General features: G+C 48.7%; 2 protein-coding genes and 1 long non-coding RNA gene across 10 annotated transcripts in view; 2 read left to right on the top strand and 1 right to left on the bottom strand.

The window, feature by feature from the left end:
- The window catches only part of ERO1B (endoplasmic reticulum oxidoreductase 1 beta), a 358,900-nt gene that overhangs the window by 84,174 nt on the left and 249,896 nt on the right, over positions 1 to 24,830 (bottom strand). The gene's annotated exons all lie outside the window — the stretch shown is intronic.
- Positions 3,474 to 24,830, top strand: part of LOC116573396 — a 184,468-nt gene continuing 163,111 nt past the window's right edge. Inside the window, exons 1-2 of the mRNA XM_032313487.1 lie at positions 3,474 to 3,773; positions 18,206 to 18,346. Of these exons, the coding sequence (XP_032169378.1) occupies positions 3,631 to 3,773; positions 18,206 to 18,346 (284 nt within the window). The 5' untranslated portion in view covers positions 3,474 to 3,630. The remainder of the gene's footprint in view (positions 3,774 to 18,205; positions 18,347 to 24,830) is intronic.
- On the top strand, positions 21,666 to 23,530 carry LOC116573408. Its single transcript, XR_004278780.1, has 2 exons — positions 21,666 to 21,781; positions 23,326 to 23,530. It is a non-coding gene; the product is annotated as an uncharacterized LOC116573408 (long non-coding RNA).

Raw genomic sequence — 24,830 nt, forward strand, 5'->3', positions numbered from 1 at the left:
GAGAAAGTCTCCTTATTCATGCATAAAAAGATTCAATATGGTCAAGATGCAGGTTCTTCACAAATTGGTCTGTAGATTCAAGACAATCCCAGTCAAAATACCATCAAGTTAATTTATGGATATCAGCAAACTGATTCTAAATTTACTTGAAAGAAGAAGACCAACAATAGTCAACATCATATTAAAGGAGAGGAACAAAGTCCGAACACAGATAATACTCTTTGTATGAAAGGAAAGGCGTTCAGGAACCGGTAGTTGGGAAGATGAAATAGCCTGGAGATGACCTCTTTTCTCTTTCAAAGATAAGTTTATGGATATAAAAAATAATAGATAAATTAACAGAGATATCAGAATGAAACAGTTTTGTTCCCGAGGGTGCAAAATATAAGGAGTCACTCACTTACAGACTTACAGAATCTGTTTACAGAAAACAAAATCTGGACACAGATGGCCAGTTTTGTCATGACAAATTTGCAACCATTTGTCCAGAAAATCAGTTTTTTTTTTTTTTTAAGATTTTATTTATTTATCAGAGAGAGAAGAGCAAGCACAGGCAGACAGAATGGCAGACAGAGGCAGAGGGAGAAGCAGGCTCCCTGACGAGCAAGGAGCCCGATGTGGGACTCGATCCCAGGACGCTGGGATCATGACCTGAGCCGAAGGCAGCTGCTTAACCAACTGAGCCACCCAGGCGTCCCCAGAAAATCAGTTTTTATTTTGTACTTATAGCTTGTCAGTTAAATTTCCAAACTCTGTTACAATTTCACTTTCCTCATTTACATTGTTTATTCATCCAAATGTGTTTATTGAGTTCCTACCTAATGTGTCATGGGCTAGGCGATTGATTATATATTGGTGAAGAAAACAAAAGCTGACTGCCCTTTTGGAGTTAGTGATAAGTGAGAGATCAAGAGACATTTAACATGTACATAACAAAGTCAATAAGGACTCATTGTGGTAAGGACAATAAAAGAAACAAACATGATGCAGGATTGTCTATTATTACTGGTTCATGTTAGAGAAAATAATGATCATCTCCAAGACCTAAGATATGGTGGGGGATCAACCATATAGAAAAACTTTGGGGATGCAGTGTGGTTGAGGAAAATTCCTGCCTGAAGTCCCAAAATATTTCTTTGAATGTTAAATATTAAAGTTAAAAATGAAATAAAAAATAGGAAGATATTTTTTCAAGCATATAGAATAAAAACAACCTACATTTGGTCATACCACAAAGATACTACTAATGAAGTTATTTCTTTCTTTCTAGTTTTGTCCCATGCCAGCTTTAGTAAAATTCATACTACTCCTTGACTACTCTTCTTCTGCTCTTGTCTTTCTTCTTTCTCTTCCTTCTCCTACTCTTCCTTTTTATTCTTACATATTTAAGATTTATCTAATTTTAATTTCTCATTTAAAGCTACTCTTGAAGGGTCATCTGGGTGGCTCAGTTGTTGAGTTTCAGCTCAGGTCATGATCTTTTCATTCCTGGGATCCAGCCCAGAATTGGGCTCTGCTTGAAAATTCTCTGCTTCTGCCCATCCCCCCCCTTTCTCTCTCTCTCTCTCTCTCTCTCTCACACACACACACACACACACACTTTTTATTTCTAAAATAAACAAATCTTTAAAAAAATAAAGCTACTCTTGGATATTTTTCAAGTTTTTGTTGCTGTTGTGAATGAGGTCTGGTCTCTATGTTCCTTTTCATAATCTACGTAGTCTTGATGTTTCACTGTAGAGAAATTTTAAACATTGAAAAAATTCTAAGGAGTAAATAAAAATATCTCACAGTATGTTATCTGGTTAATATTTGCAGCATATTTCAGGTTTATGTTTATATTTATAAAATCAAGCATTTTTTGTTTGTCATATGTAATGATTACATTTTGTAACTATCATTTACTTATGTAAAAGAAATTATTGAGTTTTTCTATATGTAGCTTGCATATGCCATTATCCATTGTATCTAATTACTAACACTTTTAACCAAATGCTTTATCTTCATCTATTGAAATAATTGTTATTTTCATATTTCACCAATTGATGAATAAGAGTAGATTTATATATATTTTTTGGAACAGGAATGCCCTGTGTTCCTGGAACAGAATTTATCTATTCATGGTATGTTACTTCTATTTATTTTGTGTCAATTTACATACATACAATACAAAATTTACTACAACGGCTCATTCCATATGCCTTATATATCAAAATTCTTCCTCTACTTAAGAGAATATCCTCTGGTAGAAAATAATAATTCTTCCATTTTCATCACTTTCTTTCAAGGATTGTTATTTCTTTGACTTTTTCATATCTCACTCTGAAGTCCACTTACATGACATTTAAAACATAATTTTATACTTTTAGCCATTTTAATAACAGAATTGTATAGAATTCACTATTATGAAGAGTGGTGTGATAGAAAATGTTTATCTGTTGATTGTTCAGAACAACAAATGGTAGCCTTAATTTGCAACATTTGTTTGCTTCCATGGGGATGGGAGGAGCCCCAGGCAGCAGTGCAGCAACAGTGGGGGGTGGGCGTGGTGGGCGGGACCATCATGCGCGCCAAGGGGGCAGGGCAGCGAAACGCCGCAGAGGCCTGGGGCACAGGGCTGCATCCGATCGGCGGCAGCTAAGGTAAGGGGGGCAGGGTGCATGTGGGCTGTAGCAATGTGGAGGAAGCGCTGGGAGGGGGGTGGATATTCAGGGTGGAAGTAGCGGTAACATGCCTGGCAGCGGGGAGGCAAAGGAGCAGGGGGAGGGTGAAGCCGTCAGGCAGTAGTGGGGGGTTGGGGGCGGGACAAGCCGGGCATTAGCGGGTCGTCAACGTTAGGACGTGGTGGGCTGGGCTGCATGAGCCTGAGGGGTTTGCAGCCGGGAGAGAAAACTGAGGTAGGGGGCCGGGATCACGGAGGAGGGAGCAGGGGTCACCAGAGGCGTGGAAGGGGGCAGGCAGTAGTCGTACAGGGAGGGGGTGGGAGCTGCGTGGCACCCGAGCGGGGAAGCCATGCAGCACCTCTGGGGGATGGGTAGAATCTAGGCAGCAGAGGGGTGAGGGGATGGGAGGAGCCCTAGGCAGCAGTGGTGGGTGGGACCATAGTGCACGCCAAGGGGGCAGGGCAGCGAAACGCCGCAGAGGCCTGGGGCACAGGGCTGCATCTGATCGGTGGCAGCTAAGGTAAGGGGGACAGGGTGAGGCGCAAAGCAGGGTGGCAGGGTGCATGTGGGCTTAGCAATGTGGAGGAAGCGCTGGGAGGGGGGTGGATATTCAGGGTGGAAGTAGCGGTAACATGCCTTGCAGCGGGGAGGCAAAGGAGCAGGGGGGAGGGCGAAGCCGTCAGGCAGTAGTGGGGGGTTGGGGGCGGGACAAGCCGGGCATTAGCGGGTCGTCAACTTCAGGGCGTGGTGGGCTGGGCTGCATGAGCCTGAGGGGTTTGCAGCCGGGAGAGAAAACTGAGGTAGGGGGCCGGGATCACGGAGGAGGGAGCAGGGGTCACCAGAGGCGGGGAAGGGGGCAGGCAGTAGTCGTACAGGGAGGGGGTGGGAGCTGCGTGGCACTCGAGCGGGGAAGCCATGCAGCACCTCTGGGGGATGGGTAGAATCTAGGCAGCAGAGGGGTGAGGGGATGGGAGGAGCCCTAGGCAACAGTGCAGCAACGGCAGGGGGCCGGCGTGGTGGGCGGGACCATCCTGCGCGCCGAGGGGGCAGGGCAGCGAAACGCCGCAGAGGCCTGAGGCACAGGGCCGCAGCGGATCCGCGGCAGCTGAGGTAAGGGGGACAGGGTGAGGGACACAGCAGGGTGGCAGGATGCATGTGGGCTCTAGCAATGTGGAGGAGGCGCGGGGAGGGGGGCTGATATCCAGAGCGGAACTAGCGGTAACGCCTGGCAGCGGGGAGGCAACGGAGCAGGGGGGAGGGGGAAGCCGTCAGGCAGTAGTGGGGGGTTGGGGGCGGGACAAGCCGGGCGTTAGCGGTAGACAATGTCAGGGCATGGTGGGCTGGGCTGCATGAGCCTGAGGGCTTTGCAGCCGAGAGAGAACACTGAGGTAGGGGGACGGGATCACGGAGGAGGGAGCAGGGGTCACCAGAGGCGGGGAAGGCAGTAGTCGTACAGGGAGGGGTGGGAGCTGCGTGGCACCCGAGCGGGGCAGCCATGTGGCATCTCTGGGGGATGGGTAGAATCTAGGCAGCAGAGGGGTGAGGGGATGGGAGCAGTCCCAGGCAGCAGTGCAGCAATGGCGGGGGAAGAGCGTGGTGGGCGGGACCATCCGTGCGCGCCAAGGGAGCAGGGCAGGGAAGTGCCGCAGAGGCCTGAGGCACTGGGCCGCAGCGGATGGGCGGCAGCTGAGGTAAGGGGGACAGGGTGAGGGGCACAGCAGGGTGGCGGGGCGCATGTGGCTGTAGCAATGTGGAGGAGGCACGGGGAGGGGGTCGGATATTCAGGGCGGAAGTAGCGGTAACATGCCTGGCAGCGGGGAGGCAACGGAGCAGGGGGGAGGGGAAGCCGTCAGGCAGTAGTGGGGGGTTGGGGGCGGGACAAGCCGGGCATTAGCGTGGCATCAATGTCAGGGGGTGGTGGGCCGGGCTGCATGGGCCTGAGAGGTTTGCAACTGGGAGGCAATACTGAGGTAGGGGGACAGGATCACGGAGGAGGGAGCAGGGCTCACCAGAGGCGGGGAAGGGAACATACAGTAGTGGCACAGGGAGGGGTGGGAGCTGCGTGGCACCTGTGGGGGATGGTCGGAATCTAGGCGGCAGCAGAGAGGGTGAGGGGGTGAGCGGGTGGGAGCAGCCCCAGGCAGCGGGGCAGCAACAGTTAGGAGGGGGTGGTGGGCGGGCCCATCGTGCGCGCCAAGGGGGCGGGGAGGTGAAGCGCAGCAGAGGCCTGGGGCACAGGGCCGCAGCGGAGCGGCAGCAGCTGAGGTAAGGGGGACAGGGGTGTATGTGGGCGGTTGCAATGTGGTGGAAGCACGGGGAGGTGGTGGATAGGGCGCTAGTAGCACGGTAATGTGGCTGGCAGCGGGGAGACCACGGAGACGGGGGAGAGGGAAGCAGCTAGGCGGTGGTGGTGGGTGGAGGGGAGGGACCAGCCTGGCATCATCGGGAGGCCAGTGTTTTGGCGTCGTGGGCAGGGTAACAGGGCTGCAAGGGTGCCAGGAGGTGTCAGAGAGGTGAAAACGCTCACGTATGGGGGCGGGATCAGTGGGGGAGAGAGCTGGGGTCACCAGAGTCGGGGGAGGGGGCAACCAGTCAGTAGTGGTGCAGGGAGGGGTAGTGGCCGTGGGTCGGGAGCTGTGTGCCATTTGAGGGGGTCAGCAGTGTGGCACCTGGAGGGGGTGGGTGGATTAGAGGCGGCAGGGCAGCATAGGGAGGGTGGGACCAGCCCTGAGGCAGCAGCACAGAGACAGCTTGGCTGGTTTGCTGGGCCTGCTCATAGTGCATGCCAACGAGGTGGGGAAGCGAAGTGCAGCAGAGGCCGGGGCACAGGACAGAGGCTGCCGGGCAGTGAGGGGGCCTGTGGGGGGGCACAGCAGGGTGGCAGGGGTGCATTTTTGGGGGCAGCAAGCTGGTAGCCACACGGGGGGTGGTGGATGTGCAGGGCAGACACACGCTTGGCAGCCAGGAGGCATCAGAGTGGGGGGAGGGGAGTAGCTAGGCGGTAGTGTCCTTGGGGGTGGGCAGGACTAGCCGGGTATGAGTGGGGTCTCAATGTCATGGTGTGGTGGGTCAGGCAGCAAAGCAAAGGGCCTGGCTTTGCTGGGCTTGGTGCATGTCTACAGGGCGGGACCACTGTTAGCAGCAGCAGCAGCGTGGACCCAGGGTAGCAGTGGAGAGGCAATGGTGGTTGTAAGTGGGGGCGCTGTGGACGGTGGTGCAGTGTGGTGGGAGCGGCTCACGTTGTGGGGGCACCCTGGTGGTACCAGTGCGGGGAAGGTGGAGTAGGACTCATGGGGCGACAGCAGCGTGGCAACAGGGGTAGGGAATCGGGAAGGCTCCAGAGTGGGGGACAGGGGTAGCATCTAGGTGGTAGCTGCAGGGAGGGGTGGGCAGGAACAGCAGAGGGGCAGCGTGGCAGGTGGGGCAGTCATGCAAGTCAACAGGGCAGGGCTATGAAGACCAGCAGCTGCAGAACACAGGGAAGCAGCAGGACATAGGGTAAGAGTGGGACCCAGGGTGGCAGCAGATCAGAAGCAGGGTAGTGGTAAGGGGGCAGTGACGGCGAGGGGCAGGGGATTGGTAGTGGGGGTGTGGGGAGAGCAGATGGGGGTGGTATCAGCAATGTGGTGGGGCATCAGGACAGGAATGAGCATGGTGGTGGGCGGGGTGGGACAGCACGGCTGCACAGGTGCATGTGGGGTGGCAGGCGGTTGGTGGTGGCATGCAGAGAAGGGGGGACAGAACCATCTGGGAGGCAGCAGCACAGCAACTGCACAGGTAGGGCACGAAGGGCAGGGTAGGGCCTTAGTGCCTGTCAATGGGGCTGGACAGTGAAGGTCAGCAGTGGCCTCGGGCACAGGGCAGCAGCTTAGCTGCAGCAGTGGTAGTAAGGTGGACAGTATGAGGGGTGTGCTGTGGAGGGCAGGGTCACGAGGCGGGGGCACCCAGGCAGTAGCAGCATTGGGAGAAGGCTGGGATGCGTGGGGCGGCAGCAGCAGGTCAACGGGGAGGGAATCTGGAGACACTGGAGCAGGGTTGGGGGCTGACAGGCGGGAGAAGTTCCGGGGGTGTTTGGTGAGACCAACAGGGCAAGAGCATCAGGTTAATAGCTGTGTGGGCAGGGCAGGGGCTCTGCACAGCCGCAGCAAGGGGAGAGTATGCACTGAAGAAATGGCGGGGGGAGGGCAGTGAGGCAGCAGTGATTAGAGGAAGGCAGTGACTTGAGATGGCAGCAGATGGGGAGGCAAAGCAGGGAGGCGAAGCGGGGAGGGATTGGCCTGGATGTTGTTGGGAGGGTCCAGTGGCACAGCAGCCACATGGCAATGGCACAGCATGGCTTGGGGGCTGGGTGGGGCAGTGGAGATGGGCAGGAGCAGGGTGACCACGGTAGCAGTGGTGGTGCTGTTGGAAACACAGGCACCAGGGCAGTAGAAGCACTGGAGGGTGGCGCAGCAGGGTGGCAGAGTCCTGGGGGGTGCACAAGGGAGTGGTAAGGGCACTGGGAGTGGCACAGCTGGGCATCAGTTGCAACGGCAGGGCAGCAGAGCAGCTGTGGTGAGGGTTAGCTGTTGTGGAAAAAAGGGCACTGCTGTGGAGTAGCAGGGTGGAGGGTGGCAGCGCTGGTGGCAGCAGCATGTCAGGAATGGGGGGTTGGAAGGGACAGCGGTGGGTGTGTGGGGTGCAGCAGGGTGGCGGTGGGGGATGGCACAGTGGGGTGGCAGTGGTACAGGGTGTGGGGACCAGCCAGGCGGCAGAAGCACAGGTCGGGGGGGCAGTGATTTGGTAGCGGCGCTATCAAATGCTTTTTCTGCATCTGTTGACATGGTCCTATGATGTTGATCCTTCGTTTTGTGAATGTGGCACATTAGTTTGATTTGTGGATGTTGAACCGCCATTGCATCCCTGAAATACATCTTACTGGATCATACCTCTTCCCGTATTGTAGAATTTGGTTTGCAGATATTTGGGTGAGGATTTTTATGTTTATGTTCATCACAGATACTTGGGAGGTCTCGATAAGGGCTGTGCTGGTCTCATAAAATGAGGTGGGGAGCGTTCCTTCCTCTTGTTTTTCTGGCAGAGTTGGAGAAGGATTGGTATTCATTTTTTTCTGTGGATGATTCGTAGAATTCACAGGTGAAACCATGGGGTCCTGGACTTTTGCTTGTTGGAAGTTTTTGATTTTTTATTTAATCTCTCTACTGGTCATTAGTCTGTTCAGATGTCTGTTTCTTTAGAATTCAATCTTAGTAGGTTGTATGTTTCTGGAAATGTATCCTTTTCTTTTGGATTATCCAGCTTGTTGGGGTGTAATTGTTCATAGTACATTCTTATGAGCCTTTGCATATCAATGGTTTCAGGGAACATCTTTCTCATTTCTGATGATGAGTCCTCTTTCTTTGAATCTGGCTGAGACTCTGTCAGCTTCGTTCTTTTCAAAGAACCAGCTCTTTGTTGATCTGTTATTCTTGTTGGTGTTTTTTTTTAAATATATATCTTTCTGTTGTCTTTTTAGTTTGTATTTCATTTATTTAAGTTCTGATGTGTTCCTTCTAGTAACTTTGGACTTTATTTGTTCTTTTCTGTTTCCTTGAGGTATCAAGTTAGGTTGCTTATTTGAGATGTTTCTTGTTTCTTGAGTTAGGCCTGTATCACTATAAACTTCCTTCTTAGGACAACTTTTTTTTTTTTTTTTTTAAAGTTGGCTCTAAGGGCTGCCTGTGTGGCTTGGTCTGTTAGGTGTTGGCCTTTGGCTCAAGTCATGAATTTAGGGTCCTGGAATTGAGCCCTGCATGAGGTCCCTGGTCAGCACGGGGAGCCCCTTTCTCCCTCTTCTACTGCCTGCTGCTCCTTCCACTTTGCTCAGTCTGTCTGTCTCTCTCCCCAGCTCTGTGTCAAATAAATAAATGGCATCTTTAAAAAAATAAAGTGAGCTCTATGCCCAGTGTGGGGTTGAAACTCAACCACAAGATCAGGAGTCACAGAGCTCCACCGACTAATCGACTAGACTAATCGACTAATTGGGTGCCCCATTTTAGAACCTGTTTTACTGCATTCTGTGAATTTTGTTTCATTGTATGATTTTTTCATTTACCTCAAAGTATTTCTGTGTTCCTATTTTGGTTTGCCCATGAACCCAATTGGTTGTTCAGTAGCATGTTGTTTAGTCTCTGTGTTTATGAATTTCCAGTTTTCTTCTTGTAATTGATTTCTAGTTCTATACCACTGTGGTTGGAAAAGATGGTTGATTTGATTTCAGTCCTCATTTGGGAAAATTCTAGGCTTCTGGAATTTATTGACTTGTCTTGTGGCCTTACATATGACCTAAGGTGGAGAACGTTCTAGGGGCACTTGAGAGGAGTATATTCCTTTTGCTACTTTTGGATGGAGGGTTCTGTATCTGTCAAGTCCATCCAAGTAAGGGGTTGTCTGAGGCTGATGTTTCCGTTGTGATCTTCTGTCTGGATGGGGGATCATTGAGAGAAGTGTGAGGTATTAAAGTTCCCTATGGTATTGGTGTTGATTGCTTCTCTTAGGTTTGTTCATATATGCTCTACATATTTAGTTGCTCCATGCTGGGTGGGTAAATATTTATAAATGTTGCATCATTTTACTGCATTAATTCCATTATCAGTTGTAGTGCCTTTCATTGGCTCTTGTTACAGTGTTTGGATTTTTTCTTGTTCTACTCCATTGGGCTGAAAATAAGAAGATCATCTGTTAGTTCTGCAACCATGAACAAAGCACACCCCTGCTCTAAGTCTGGTTTTCTTTTTTTTTCCTCTGTAAATAAACACAATAAATTCTTCTCCAATGACCATATTCTGACTCCAATACGAGAATGTGTATAAAAGTGCTTTATAAACTAGGAGATACTGCCCAATTATGAAAATGATTGCACAACCACCAAATGTTCAGGATAAGATTTTTAAAGACATACTTATTTATTGTAGAGACAGAAAGAGAGTGCACAAGCATATACTAGAGAAGGGAGGGTCTGAGGGAGAGAGGGTATCCTCCAGCAGCATCCCCGCTGAGTGTAGAGCCTGGTGCAGGGCTTTCTCCCAGGAGCTTGGGTTCTTGATTTGAGCCAAAATCAAGAGTCAGCTGCCTAACTGACTTTGCCACCCAGGTACCCCCAGAATAAGACTTTTTACAACATTTTTTGAGGGCTTACTCTCATAGGTACTATTCTAAGTGATCTCCATTTCACTCAATTCTAAAAACTATTTTTAAATTTAAATAGAAGCTATTCTAAAAGCAAATATTCATAATATACTCCAAGGTGGGCAAACAGGCAGAAAAGAGGTTAAGTAGGGGCACTGGGGTGGTTCAGTCATTGAAGCTTCTGCCTTTGGCTCAGGACATAATCCCAGGTTCCTGGGATCGAACCCCAGGTCAGGCTCCCTGCTCAGTGGGGAGTCATCTTCTCCCTCTGTCCCTCCCCCTGCTTATGCCTTCCCCTGTTTATGTCCCCCCCCGACTCTCAAATAAATAATTAAATTAAAAAGGTAAGTTACTTGCTCAGTGTCATGATAAATGTTAGAACTAGATATAGTCCTGAGTGTGTGACCCTGAAGAATGTGTTCTTTACTTTTTACATTTACCAAAAAATACGTAGCCCTCAAAATACCGTAGATTAAATTAGTTTCCCCTTTCTCCATACATTGAGTATCAGAAGATGCTACAATTCCAGGACCCTGGCTGCCTGGGTCGGTGGAGTGTCTGACTCTTGATCTCCGGGTTATGAGTTTAAGCCATGTTGGGGGTACAGATTACTTAATTGAAAAAAAAAAGATGCTATATTTGGGCTTGTTTTCTTTTTCCTTTTGACCCCTTCACCCATTTCTCCCACCTCCAACCCCAAACTTCTGCCACCCTCCATCTGTTCTGTCTGTGAGCTCATATTTTTGTTTTTGTTTTGTTTAAGGTTCTACATGTGATTTCTAGTATTTGTCTTTCTGTCTGGCCTGTATTACTTAGCATAATGCCTTCAAGGGCCACCATGTTGTAAATCGAAAGATTTCATCCTTTTTTATGGCTGAGTAGAATTCCACTGTTTATGGACCACAGTTTCCTTATTCATTCATCCACTGATGGCATTTAGGTTGTTTCTTTATTTTCACTGTTGTTATTTTCCTGCAGTGTACACAGGGGTGAATATACCTTTGTGAGTTAGTGTTTTCATTTCCTTCCGATAAATACTCAGAAACGGAATTGCTGGCTCCTTTGGTTGTTCTGTTTCTCATTTTTTGGAGGAACTTCTGTACTGTTTTCCATAGTGGCTGCACCCTTTTATACTCCTAGTAATGGTGCACTAGAGTTTTCCTCTACTCCACATCTTCACCAAAACTTGCTATTTCTTGTGTTTTTGGTAATGGCCCTTCTGACAGGTGTGAAGTGGTGCCTCATTCTGGTTTGATTTGCATTTCCCTGATGATTAATGATGTTGAGCATCTTTCCGTGTTCGTGTAGACCATCTGTATTTCTTCTTCAGGAAAATGTCTATTTGGATCTGCTGCTGTTACATTAGATTACTTGTGGAGTTTTTGGTGTTTTTGTGTGTTTTGTTTTGTTTTGCTGTTGAGTTGCCTGAGTTCTTTATATTTTAAACATTAACCCCTTACTGGATATATAATTTACAAATGTTTTACCTTAGGTTACCGTTTTATTTTGTTGATGGTTTCCTTTGTTGTTTGGACGTTTTATAGTTTGATGTAGGCCCACACTTTGTTTCTTTGTTTGTTTTTACTTTGGTATCAGCTTAAAAGCACCATTACCAAGACCTATGTCAAGGGCCTTTCCAAATCCTGTGTTTTCTGCTACAAGTTTTATAGTTCCAGGACTTATATTCAAGTATTTGACACATTTTGAGTTAAATTTTGTGTATGGTGTACAAAAATGGTGCAGTTTTGTTCTTTTGCATGTGGCTCTCCAGTGTTCCCAGCACCATTGATGACAGAGACTGTTTTTTCCCCCTTGTTTATTCTTGGCTTCTTTGTCATAAAGGTCCCGGACCATAGATGTGTGTTTCACTTCTGGGCTCTCTCCTGTCTTCTGGTGATGTGTGTGTCTGTTTTTATGACAATGTTAGATTGTTTTGATTCTCAAGCTTTGTCATTAGTCTGAAAAGAGCAAGCGCAATGCCTTTAGTGTGTTTCTTCTTTCTCTAGATTGCTCTGGTATTCAGAGTCTTTTGTGGCATCATACAAATTTTTAGATCCTTCTGTTCTCTTTCTGTGAAAAATGTCCTTGGAATTTTGATAGGAATTACAAAGTAGATGGTTTAGGGAAGTATGGACATTTTACCACTATTAATTCTTTTCACCCATGAATATGTGATATCTTTCGGTTTATGTGTGTTGCCTTCAGTTTCTTTCCTTACTGTCTTGTAGTTTTCAATTATACAAGATTTTACCTCTTGGTGAAGTGTATTCCTGGGTATTTTATTCTTTTTGATGCAACTTAAGGTGGGATGATCTTCCTAATTTATTTTCTGATGATTCGTTATTAGTGTATAGAAATGCAGTAGGTTTTGGGGTAGTAATATTGTATCCTGTCCCTTTACTGAATTTAGTCATAGTTTGAACAAGTTTTCATTGGCTTCTTTGAGGTTTTCCTTATATTCTGTATCATCTGCAAATAGTGACCATTTTACTTTTTTCTTTCCAGTTTTGATGCCTTCTGATTATCTTCTTGCATAATTGTTCTGCCTTGGATTTTTAATATTGTGTTCAGTAAAAGTGGCAAGGAAAAAGTGACAGTGTTCCTAACTTCGGCAATCTTAGAGGAAATAGAAACAGCTAAAACTTTTCAGTATGGGATGTGACGTAATCTGTGTGGTTGTCGCATAAGGTCTTTTTTTAAAAAAAAGATTTTATTTATTTATTTGAGAGAGAGAGAGATCACTAGTAGGCAGAGAGGGGGAAGTAGGCTCCCTGCTGAGCAGAGAGCCCAATGCGGGGCTCGATCCCAGGACCCTAGGATAATGACCTGAGCTTAAGGCAGAGGCTTTAACCCACTGAGCCACCCAGGTGGCCCATATATGGCCTTTTTGGTGTTGAGGTATGTTCCTGGTCTACGTGCTCTGTTGAGAATTTTGATTGCAAATGGATATTAAAGTTTGACAAATGCTTCCCTGCTTCTCAAGATGATCACATCATTTTTATTCTTATTTTGTTAATGTCCTATATCACTTTGATCAATGTGCTCCTGTAAACCATCGTTGCATTCCTGCAAGATCCCACTTGATCATAGTACATGATCATCTCAGCATATTGGTGAACTTGGGTTTTTAGTATTTTGTTGAACAATTTTACATCTATAGTTATCAGGGATATTGGACTGTAAGATTCTTTTCTTGGGGTGTCCTCATTTATTTTTGTATCAGGGTAATGTTGGCCTCAGAAAGTGGGTTTAGAAGCTTTCTCTTCTGTTTTTTGGAAAAGCGGGCAAAGGACTGGTATGAATCCTTCCCTGAATGGTAGAATTTACCATGAAAGGCACCTGGTTCTGGAACTTGGTTTTTTGGGAGGTTTTAAATGGCTGATATGATGAGTACTGGTGTTTTATGTAAGTATTCAATCACTAAAGATGAAACTGTTTCCATATCTTGGTGGTGGGATGGATGAAGGGGAACGAGAGTCATGGGGGTCCAGCACTCAGAGGCTCCATCTGCCACTGTGGCTGTGCCATTCCTCTCAGATGCTGGCAGAGGATGAAGAACATGGTGGAAACACAGCAGAATGGTGGTGGCGGGAAGTTGGGGTCCGAGCGGGGTGATGAGACTGATGCGTGGCCCTCCTGTCCCACCCATAGGGTATCAGATTGCCTACTGCCTGGCCAACAGCAACTCCAGCACGTTCACCACAGTGGAGATGGGTGCTATGGTGAGGCAATTCATGGCCACCGAGCTGGACCCAGAGTCAGCGTACATCTTCAGGCTGATGATCAAGATGAGGCAGGGCTGGGGGAGCCCCTAGAGGCCACCATCATCATCACTGAGGAGCGAAGTGAGGCCAGAGGCCCAGGTCCATTGTCCTGGTGATGTGGGAAAACAGCTGGGCCCAAGGCTTCCTGGGGCAGGGCTTGCAGGGTAGTGCGTCTACATAGCCCGATATTTACCAGATAGGCAGGAATGTCCCTGGAGAGGAGGTTGTGTAACTGCATCAGGGTGGCTCTGAGTCACCATGTTGGAGGGAGGCTCCCTGAAGCCAGGTACTTTTTCTCTGATGTTCAAGACCACATGATCAGCTGAGCCAGGGGTTCCAAAACAGGTTTCCTACCAAGCAATCCTAGGGAGATGTGTCTTCCTGGATGGCGCTTCTGTTCCAAGCCCTGGTGAGGTGCTTATTGTTCATTGTCTTGGTTTATCCTCAACCAAATTCTGGGGGACAAAGTGCTGTGAGGTCCAGTTCTACAGAAGACATGGGGCACAGACAGATTCAGTCATTTGCCAGGGACACAGCTGTTGAGGAAGTGATGTGGACACCTTCCACAGACACTGGGATCCCTGTTCCCACAGCAATCTGCTGTGGGTTCCCATCTCAGTGAGTCCCTGATATGCCATCCAGCCTCATCACGGGATCTGCTTCAGGGGGTTCCCTTCCCAGGGGCACCCCAACTACTATAGGCCCTTTTTATGCCACCTGAACTTGGAGGGACCACAAGGGTTCCAGCTTAGGTCTGAGTCAGGACAGGGCAGGGGCAATCTGGAATGCAGAGCAGGCACTGGACCCCCACTCTGAGGCTGCCAGGAGCCTGCGTGGCTCTCAGGGCAGCGTCGTGCCTGCCAGTTTCTGTGCTACCACCAGCCCACATGCATAGTTCCCTTAGAGTTCTGGCTTCAGAATGTGTGGCTCAGGGACTGCATCCCTGTTCTCTCCACATCCAGGGAGCAGGCTGTGCTTTGGCCCTGCTGAGGCCACAGGGTAGCACACGGGTGATAGCTTGACTTGGCCTGTCCCAGGAGTGGTGTTGAGGGGAACATATGGCTCATTTACCGCCTGTGCTCTTGAACGGAGAGCCCCATCCATGCCCCAGAGCTATCTCCCTGGACTTTGGAGCAAAATCAAAACAGAATGAAAGGATCCAGGATACATTTGGGCCCAGTTACCGGCAGAGGTACTCTTGGTCTATGACTTGCTCATCAGTGTCAGAGCAGGGCTCTTACTGGAGCACAGGTAGACTGACAACCAGGCCTATCTGGAAATGTTGCCGCCCTGGGAGAAACACATTTGCTCACTACTCAAGGGTTATTTGTGCTGTTATGCTGAATCCTCCTCTGACCCACCTGCGTACCATGAGAGGCTGAGTGAAATGCAGTGCCTGGAGTGTAGATTTTGTTGGCTTCTCTATACATCTGTCCCTAGGGGTTATTCTGCTGGTGGGAAGGGGGTTAGGGAGCAGGTATTTGGGGCTGACATGCCTTGCTTCTGAAGAGCCCCTTGAGTTTGAGCAGGAAGGCGGGGGGCTGCAGTCTGATCTGGCACCTGGGCCCACGTTGGTTACCATGGTGGTTGGGTTGAGGGGAGCACAGGGCCTGCCAGCCAGAGTCTGTGGTTCCTCAACTGCCTGTTGACAGCCTGCACCCAGGGTCGGGGCACTGGAGCAGAGCCAGAGCCCCAGGGCCCAGGAAGATGCTCATAGGAAAGGACTGGAGCCAGGGAGGGAGGGAGGCAGGCAGGCTCATGCAGCCACGGAAGCCAGCCAGGTCACTGGGGGGCTGAAGCCCGGCTCTGTGCTCTGTGCTGCATTGGAGGGTTGGCATGTCTCAGGGCAAAAAGCACACAGTGGGAAGTCTGCCATCACCACAACCCTGAAGTAGACGGTGTGATGTGGCATGAACTCAGGCACCTGGGTGCAATGGGCATGTCTCCTCATCCAGTCTCCTTTCAAATGCCTAGGTCAGCACCTGGGCGTTGGACAGAGAGCAGCTAGCTAGGGTGCGGGAGTTCTTTCTGAGGAGGCTGGCAGGTAGAATGCTGTCCCGTGGCTGAGGTGGGCGGTGGGGGTAGAGACCAAAATAGCCTGCTAAGCACTAAGGCTCAGGTGTTGTGCACAAGGGGATTCTTGGAGGCGCCACAAAAGAAGAACCCCATCTGCATGTCTCTGCAGAAACTTTGGTTGGGTGCAAGGAGGGAGAAAGTGTGGGAAGGAGTATATTTGCTCTTTCCACCACTATGCGGGTTACCTTCTTCCAAAGAGATCCATTGAGGACATGGAACACAGAGGCCGAGCGACCTGGTGGACACCAGGAGAAGGTGTGCTGTGCAACCGGGGGAGAAAGGGCTAGACCTGCCTGACCATGGTGGATACAAAGGGGGCACTGAAGAAGTTTGTGGGTTTTGGGCAAGGTGATGAGCTGCAGGGCTTCGCCATTATCCAGAATGCCTCCGTAAACGCTGTTGCAAATCCTTTACAACCTCTTTGGTTTTCTCCTTGGGAGAAAATTCTAGAAGCAGAAACCTTAGCTCAGAAGACATGAGCGTATTTGGCTTGGAGATACAGAAACTCATGGACACGCCATGTCCTGGCGACCAGGATGCAGGTCTTGTGGCCTCTCTGCTTCCATGTTGATGTCTTGTCTTCTATGTTAGGTGAAAATATATCTCATTAAGTGTGTGTCCACAGGCCTTTTATCCCTACTTTTCATTAAATTCCTGTGACTATACACGGTGATGTGTCTTGTGGGGTCTTAGTGTCTGATCGTGAAAATTCTCAAACTCAACTGGGTATGGATTTGCAGAACTCATGGAAAAGCTGCATTCAACCTAATCAAGAATTAGTAAAGGAGAACTGAGTGAGTTGAGGAACATGAGCCTACCTTTGTGACTCTTGTTTGAAATGTTGCTGGTTCTTTAATATTTCTTCTTCCAGATTTAGGGAAACTGTATCTGAAAATATCCATGATCTACAGAAATGTGATGAAATATTTCTGTGTGAACAAATGGGAAAATTTAACTTCTCTCCCTTCCTGAACCCTCCATCATTCTCAGGGAGAATTCTTTCTTCCAAGGTACTTAGGATTATTGGCACAAGTTCAGCACAAGCGCCTTTTTCCTGTAACAGGACACCGCTAGAAACATTGGTTATTTTACTAAGGGATTGAGTGAAATGTCCAATTTGACAGTAATGTGTATAGACTCAGATAATGACCAGACAATTTTCAGGAATTAAGGGTGACTTTGTGGAGCCCCTTGGCAATAGCGGCTTCACACCTCGATGACATAGTGCTCAGGAGCCTTGCCAGATGAGTAGGGAATGTTACCTGTTGGCAGGTATAGGAACCTCAGGATATTTGGGGGACCTCAAGAAGAGGAATCCACCCAAATCGACAGGTATTGCAGTCAAGTCTGATGGGAGTATTGCGCTTGGCTTTTGCCTGGACACACTACTGAAAGTTCACTCTAGAGATTCCTCATGAGAAGTTCCCGCACAGCAGGGTTTCAAAATCTGTATGGAACGGTCCATCACTATGCCTGCCAGGCTAAGTTAGAATAGATGCTAAGAAACCAAGTGTGCTTGTGGCTGCCTTCTTGCATCTAAGAAACCGTCCCAAATCTGTTGAACTGAAAGCCATCACCCATGTGGACTGGCATACGCTGCCACCACTGCCAGACATTTCTGTGCCTCACAATGGGTCCCGTGAAGCTCTGAATCTGTTTAGTTCACAATCAGGTTTGGGGACCTCACTTTGTAGGGTGGCAGTGTTTTCGGATTGGGAAAATCCTATCAGAACTATACCCCAAATCGTCCCAGAATCCTCTAGAAGCTGGTTGTTGGAGGGCTTGCCCTTTAGGTCAGTAGCATAGTCTCTGGTTAGGAGTGAAGCAACTTCAATCTCCAAGGTATAGGTTACATTCATATTGGGTGGTGATTAGTTGTTGGTTTTTTATTTCTTTTTTTGAGTTCCAGGGTCCATGAGAGGCATGTCTTAGAAAGGAAAGACCAGAGGCTCATTTCAGCCAAATAGAGTTGTGAGGAAAGAAAGGAAGCAAGACTAACAGAGTCACTCACATAGAGTAGAAAAGACATTGAGGAGGTAGAGTATATGCATATCTCCAATGGGAGTTCCGTGTCATTGAAGTTACAGGGTAGAGGAATGAGAATGCATGTCAAAGGTGAACGAAGATTCAAGGAGAAGTAAGCAACCCTAGGACAGTCATGCAAAATGCAGTTGAAATAGGGTTTATGCAGATCTTCTGTTCGGTTTATGGGAGCAGCAGAAACTTTATTTAGACTCCTGTCACTAGTTGCACATGGTGATTGACCTCTGGGCCATTTCCTGGCCCACATCCTCCTGCTTGGGTCTGGCAAAGATATCCTGGAAATCCCGGTAGCCAGCTGACCGTGCATGTATCATTTGAAGGTCTGCCAGCAGCAATGCTAAATCTTTAAATTTCAGGATTCTGTGGTTTTGGCCTCTTTGAGCTTGTGCTCTCTGCTGGAAGGGAGGGGCATGCTTTCAGTTTTGTGTGACATTGTGTCTTCCCCAGTGCGGGTCCTGAGACCTCAACTAAAAGCTCTCCCTGTTTTTACAGGTGGTGCTTCGAACCTCAGGTGACTGGACCTCGTTGGCAGTATCCAACGCGTCTGGCCTCTGTCTCTTCAGTGCACATTCAAGTGCAAAATATACAGGAATGTGACCTCTGTCATCTCCCTGGTGGATGTATATCACAGTTGTAAGTTGTCATGGTTCTGTACCTCCCGCCAGGGTTGAGGTTTAGGCCTTGACTTGGGTATCTTTTGTGCCGGCTTCTGTCTTTTTTCTGGAGGGAAAAATACCCTCTTCTTGTCGATTAACTTGGAGATGTACCCTTAACCAGAATGTTTAGAGTTGGCTGCTTGTGGAAGATGACTTAGTGGCACATGTGGAGAAGTTTCTGCAAGTCCTGCCCCACAAAAAACTTCTGAACTCCAGGTTGCCTCTGGTAGCAGAATCCTGAGTTATTGCAGCCTGACCTTGTATAGACATTCTCTCGACGATCAACTATCTGCCCACACTTGCCTCATTGGGCCATGCATCTAGAGCAAAGAATCCCGGGCATCTTTACAAATGGATGTCTGAGTGGACTTCCGCACACGTTCTCTCTCTCTCTCTCTCTCTTATCTCTGTGTTTCTTTTTGTGGGCGGAGTGGGAGTTGCAGAGGATGAGAGAGACACGTCAGCAGGCTCCACATGCCTTCCATAGCCTGACACGGGCTCAATCCCATAACCCTGACGTCATTACCTGAGCCAAAGCCAAAAGTTGGTCCCTTAACTGAAAGAACCACGGAGGCATTCCTGGACAGTCTTTGTGTTTATGGAAGGGACCGTAAGAACCCCCTTCTGTTCTAAAATCTACCGAATCGGGGAGTATTTCCACATCTGCTGTGGTCATACACCCTCTCAGGCCCAGAGATACGTAGCTGTTCTTGGTGGTGGAGAAAAGCCCTTGGTTCCCATGTTCTCATAGTCGGGGAGGAAGCCCTCACTGCCTGATGCTGAACTGTCGAGGTTTTCCTGCCCTGATCCCAACAGGTCTTCCAGAAGAGCTTCTTTGTAAAAGATGAAATTAATTTGACAGCCCCCGGGTGGCACAGTTGGGTAAGCATCTGCCCTTGGCTGAGGTAGGATCCCTGAATGCTGGATATCAAGCCCTGTATTGAGCACCCTTCTCCATCTTCCTTGCTGCCCGACCCTGACTGTTTTGCACTCTCTCTAGCTTTGTCGTTCTCCAATATGTGAAGTAAATAGAAATATTTCTAATCATGTAATTAATTTGTAAATCCTTTGCATTTTGTAAGGACAATATTAGTAGAATTAAGGACACATGAGAGGTAGATCACAAACCATGTGTTTGTTGAATCTTGTGGCCATTCATCCTTGCACAATATACATACATCGATAGGTTAAGGTTTTCTTGAACATACATCGAGGGTGCACTTGAGATGGCTTTGCTGGCAGGATGTGATTTTATTAAAGCACAGTGATACGACCCTTGGTTAGAAAGGGCTGCTTGCTGGGGTTGTGATGGGAGGCTGACTCTCTGGGATAGCATTGGGGGAGTCAGGCAAAAGGGAGGTTCTGCAAGAACGTGGCAGGTGGACAGAGGACACCCAGGATAGGGGAGGCTTTGCTCTTGTGAAGGGAAGGTGGTTTTTCCTGCTAGGAAGGCATGAATTGAAAGATGGCGCGGAGCTGCCTGGAGGAACGTTACCTTCCTCCTCTCACAGGTCCTTCCCAAGGGACTGCAGGTTTGAAAAGAAACTCTGTCCTATGGACATTTCCTTCGGCCTCAGCCTCCCTCAGTGTCGTGGAGGGGAGGGAGATGTCAGGGCTTCAGGAAATGGAGATCCGGGCCTCTGGCAGGTCGCTAGCCTCTCATTAAATGAGCCTCTTCCGGCAGAATCATGAGGACTTTTCAAAACCGAGGGAGACTCTGGTCTTGCCGGGTTTTGATCTCCATCTGGGGAGAATCTGTTTTTCCTTTCCTCAGCTTGAGGGCAGTCAGAGCGCCTGAGGGATGTCCCCCGTATCCCAGGTTGGGGGGCAGTGTGGCGTGCCAGCTCCTGCTTGGCGCTCAGCTAGCCTTCTCCTCCCTCCTTGTGTGCCCCTGACCAGTGTGGAGCCTTGTGTGGTTAAGGTTGTTGAAGGAAGACAGTCTCATCTTCTGTAACTTCTTCCTGCTGAATAGGGGCGTAGAGCTGTCCCTCCGTGTGGGTCATTGCTGGTTAGGTGGGGGAGGCCCAGCTGGCGGAGGCCTCTGCTGTCAGAGTCGTAAAAGGAAGAGGTCGCTGAGTGCAGGGGAGAACTTGTGACTGGATCTTCCTGAGCGGAAAGGACCATCTGTCCTCTGGAAGTTACTGCAGTGAAGGGTTCCTGGCACCACCTGCATAATTGGGGCAGGGGGTGGGAAACAACACAACAGGGTTAGAAGAAGAAAGAGAAGGAGAATCACCATGAAGAGTCCTCTGATAGTGGGTGAGAACCCTTCCCCAGGCCAGGAGTTGAGCCAGTCCTTAAGGAGAGGGATCCTTGGAAGTGGGGATTTGAGCAGTGGTGTCTGGTAGGAACCCAGAGTTCTCTTTGAGATCATGGGGAATGTATGCACAGCATTGTGTCTTTCGATGGGCACAGGTTCCACCTTGTGCAGCAGTTACCACCTCTGAAGCCTTTGTGTTCTGTAGAACTGCTTTATGCGTTGGGATTATTCCCATATTTCACTGAGAAATGGGGTGACACGGTGGGCCTTGACTGTGTACTCAGTAAGGACTTCCCCATGCCCCACGACATCCTCCATTCCCAAAGAGGGGCAACGATGGATGCTAGGTGGCCACGTCAGTGGAACAGAGCACCCGTGCACCGTTGCTTAAAATGGGGAAGGTCGGCTGGGTCGGTGATGGTTTTCATGATGCGCCCACGCATTTGGCCCAGGCCAAATATCTGGCGGCCTCTGGAGCTTGGGGAAGCCATGGGCCCAGGTTAGAGCTTCATGGCCATTGCATCCCAGTTAGGGGCCCTTATCGAATCCCCAGTCTCCTTGAACCGCAGTCAGGCTTTCAAGGGCTCCTTGGGTTGGGAGGGCCATTCTTGGAACGTGCAAGCATTTCAGGCCCATATCGGGTTGGCTGGTTCTGGCTTGGGAAGAAGAGCCTTTTCTGTCAATTGCTTCATGGGCAACAAGGATGAGGAAGGCCTGTCAGAGTCCGGATAAATGCTTGTATGATTTGTTGCCAATGAGAACCAACAGGTGAGCACTAGGATCTCTGCTTTGGGGGCAGACATGTTTGCTGACAGGCTTTGGCCTCAGCAGTCCGAGTTCGACTGATGACAGCACTCCTGGTTCTTCTTACCGCCTTTCCCTGAAACTGTTGCCGTTGCTAAAGCACCTGTCCTCCGCGTTTTCGTAGGGGCCTCTGCAGTGTGGTGGACTTCAGAGCCTTTCCAGAGTTAGGAGCCATGGGCGTAGAGCAGTCGGGTCCAGGCCTAAGGATCGCTGGGTTTCCAGTTGGGCTGGTTTCGGGTGTTAGTTCAGGCATATCTGGAAATGTAAGGTGGTACTTGGTAATATCATGGGCCTGCTGTCATGGTTTGGTGGCCTTTGTTCTCTGGGACACTCTGGAGCTGATGCCAGGTCCTTACAGTCAGGGGTTATCCCTGTATGAATTTTCCCATGAGGGCAATTGGATGCTTAGCTAAAGCCTTTGTTTGCCAGTGTTCCTGAATAGGGGTGGCTTCTTGGATCAGTAGGACTGGGAGGGAAGAAACCATTGCAAGAAGCCCTTTTGACTGGAGGTCCCGCCGGGAGATCCTCGTTAGTAGGAGTCACCGGTGAGTGGGAGAAAACTTGTTCGGGAGATAAGGGCACCCCAAGTGCACCCTCCACTCCAGGTGGAGAGCGAGGTCCTTCATTGTCCCCATAAGTCCCCAGAGAACTCTGTGGAGTGGTGTGTGTTCTCTGGCTTTGAGGGGAAAGAGTTCCTCATCCCAGCCCCATCCAGCTGCTCAAGGTGCTCGTTGAGTTCCATAGTCATGGAGGAATCAATCGCATGGTCCAGTTACTGAATGAACCTTGAGCCCATGGGGTCCCGGTGTCATGCCCGCAGAATAAGGAGCAAGGGGACTGCCCACCCACGAGCTAATGTGGCCATGTTTCTGAGGGTGACCTCAAGTTGTCTAGCTTAGTTAAGCGACATTTTGGAAAGGCCACCAGAGTTAGACGGGAACGTGCGCAAAGGTGGGTTCTTGAAACCGACTTTTCCTCTTCAAAAGAACACTCCTTTCCCGAGATAGCCAACTCAGGGCTCATGTCCTTGGAAAGCACCCTGGGATCGACTCGAGGGGCAGCAGCCCTACCCCTGCTGGATTACCCGAGGGTGCTGCCCTGGAACCGCCCCTGTCTCTTCCACACACAGGACCGTGACCAATGCTGGGCTCAACACTGGCAGTGGCCCCACAAAACGGGCCCTGCTCAGCCTGTGTGTTTGGCAGCAGCAAGCGGTGTAGCGAGGAGAGGCTGTCCCTCATCTGAGCTCCAACTCGGGAGCACCCAGACACCACGCCAGAGGAACTGGGGCCCCAAGCACCATGGTGCACCTCGGGGAAAACTTGGGCCTCAGGGACGGCAATGCTAGACACCTAGGACATACCGAAATGGGACCCAACATTCCTTCGGAAGCACATTAAAAGCATGGTGCATTTGACTCTGGTTGAGCCCTCCAAGTCAAAAGGTCTGAAGAAGCATTTCCTGAGCCCTGAATAGTCGACATGATTATTCTGAAACTCACATTTTGTTAGCTGCTGTTGTATTTGTTGTGTATGTAATAACGTGCGGCTGGAGCTTTGACAATTCTCTAGGGCCTTCATTGCTCAGTTAACTCATTTGTGCAATGGAAGAGGGAAGAGGCTGTACTAGCTAGCCACCAAGGCCCTTTCCTGACTCTAACATTGCCTAGGTCCCCAGTTATTATTTATTATGTATTCATTTGTTATTTGTTACGTATAAGCATGACAGTATCCTGAAAGCATCGAAGGCTGTGTGATGGTGGAAGGTCTGGGACAAAGAAGGTCTGGGACAAAGAAGGGCGAGGTGAGCTGGAGCTGAGAGGGTGGGCATGCAGGCTACACAGGAAATGTCACCCCTTTGGAGAGTTTGTGAGGGCATGGTCAGGATGAAAGGCTCATCAGCCATAGCGAAGGAAATTCTGTCATCACCCCTCCCTGAACACCCGCTCCTCCCCTCATTTTCCATTCCCCATTTGCCATTGTTGATGGCGTCTAGAAAGATGCAGAGGTTCCTGCTCTCCTGGCCTGGTAGACGTACAGGATGGTAGTGCAGGCACGAGGTTATCTGCTTTGGCCTTATTTGAAAAATGAAAAAAAACAACTTGAGTCCGAGAAGGTGCCTGACCAAGATCATGCAGTTTGTTGGTGGCAGAACCATGGTTAAAAGTCAGGTCTGCAAATTCCAAGGCCACGGCTCATTTTGGCACTGTTAATAAAGGAAAAGATAGTTTCTGATTAAAGGACCTTTTGAAAGTTGTAAGAAACAAACATTAAGCATTTATTTTTTATCTTGCCTTAAACACCGCATCTCTTTTTTCCAGAGGTTGCTTGGATTTTCTGACCTCAGGGGACTAATAGTGTTCACGGGAAAACAGATGAACAGCATGGCTTGAGATTTTTAATTTTTAATTTTTCCCACATCAGTGCTGAAAAAGCCATAGTGTTTCCTCCTTTAGGTTACTGGTAAATGTTCAACTCATCTTCTCATGTTTTTAATTTTTCTCTGTCACAGAACCTAAATTGGTAATAAATCAATAAGAAACAAATGTTTACATTCACTCAGTGAAGAGTATCATGTCTAAGCTCAACACCTATCGGAGCCACACATGGACACGTAAGTATCTTGTATGTGGAGCTGTGTAGGCAGGTAAATCCAGGAACTGCAAGGCAGGCCAAGTCTCTTCTAACTTCCTTCTTCCTTCCTTCTTCCTCAGCTCTCCCTCCTCGACTCAGAGCAGAAAATGAACACATCCCAGGTGAGCTTTTTGTTTGTTTATTTCTACTTTGTTTTAAAATGAGTTTTCTAAAGTTTGAAAGGATTCATATTTTTAAAACAAAAAAATAGAGGGGCTCCTGGGTGGCTCAGTGGGTTAAAGCCCCTGCCCTTGGGTCAGGTGATGATCCCAGGTACCTGGGATCGAGCCCCACATTGGGTTCTCTGCTCAGCAGGGAGCCTGCTTCCCTCTCTCTCTGTGCCTGCCTCTCTGCCTACTTGTGATCTCTGTCTGTCAAATGAATAAATAAAATCTAAAAATAAAACCGAAAAGATAGAAATAGGCAAGAATTACTTGAAGGGAAGTGTATCAAGTATATCAAGCAAATTCAAAGAACAGTTGGTAGAATGAGAAGCAGGACTCTTAATTTCACAGAGTTGTGCAAGTTGTAAATCTTCCTTTGATTTTTCTAATAACAACACTGAAATTGCCTATAATCATATCTGATAGACACAGCATTGTGCTAGAAGTGTATGAATGCTTTTCAGGGGACCGAACAATGAGGTCTGAGTGGACAGCTCTCTCATGGTCCTGCTTGATCCAGGAATAGGACTTTGAAGATCTGGTGGAATGGAGGGACCACGCGTCCTCCAGATGACTCTCCCTAAGTGTTTGTGTCCGCTT

Source organism: Mustela erminea, chromosome 14, assembly GCF_009829155.1.
Source record: "Mustela erminea isolate mMusErm1 chromosome 14, mMusErm1.Pri, whole genome shotgun sequence".
Classification (NCBI taxonomy): domain Eukaryota; kingdom Metazoa; phylum Chordata; class Mammalia; order Carnivora; family Mustelidae; genus Mustela; species Mustela erminea.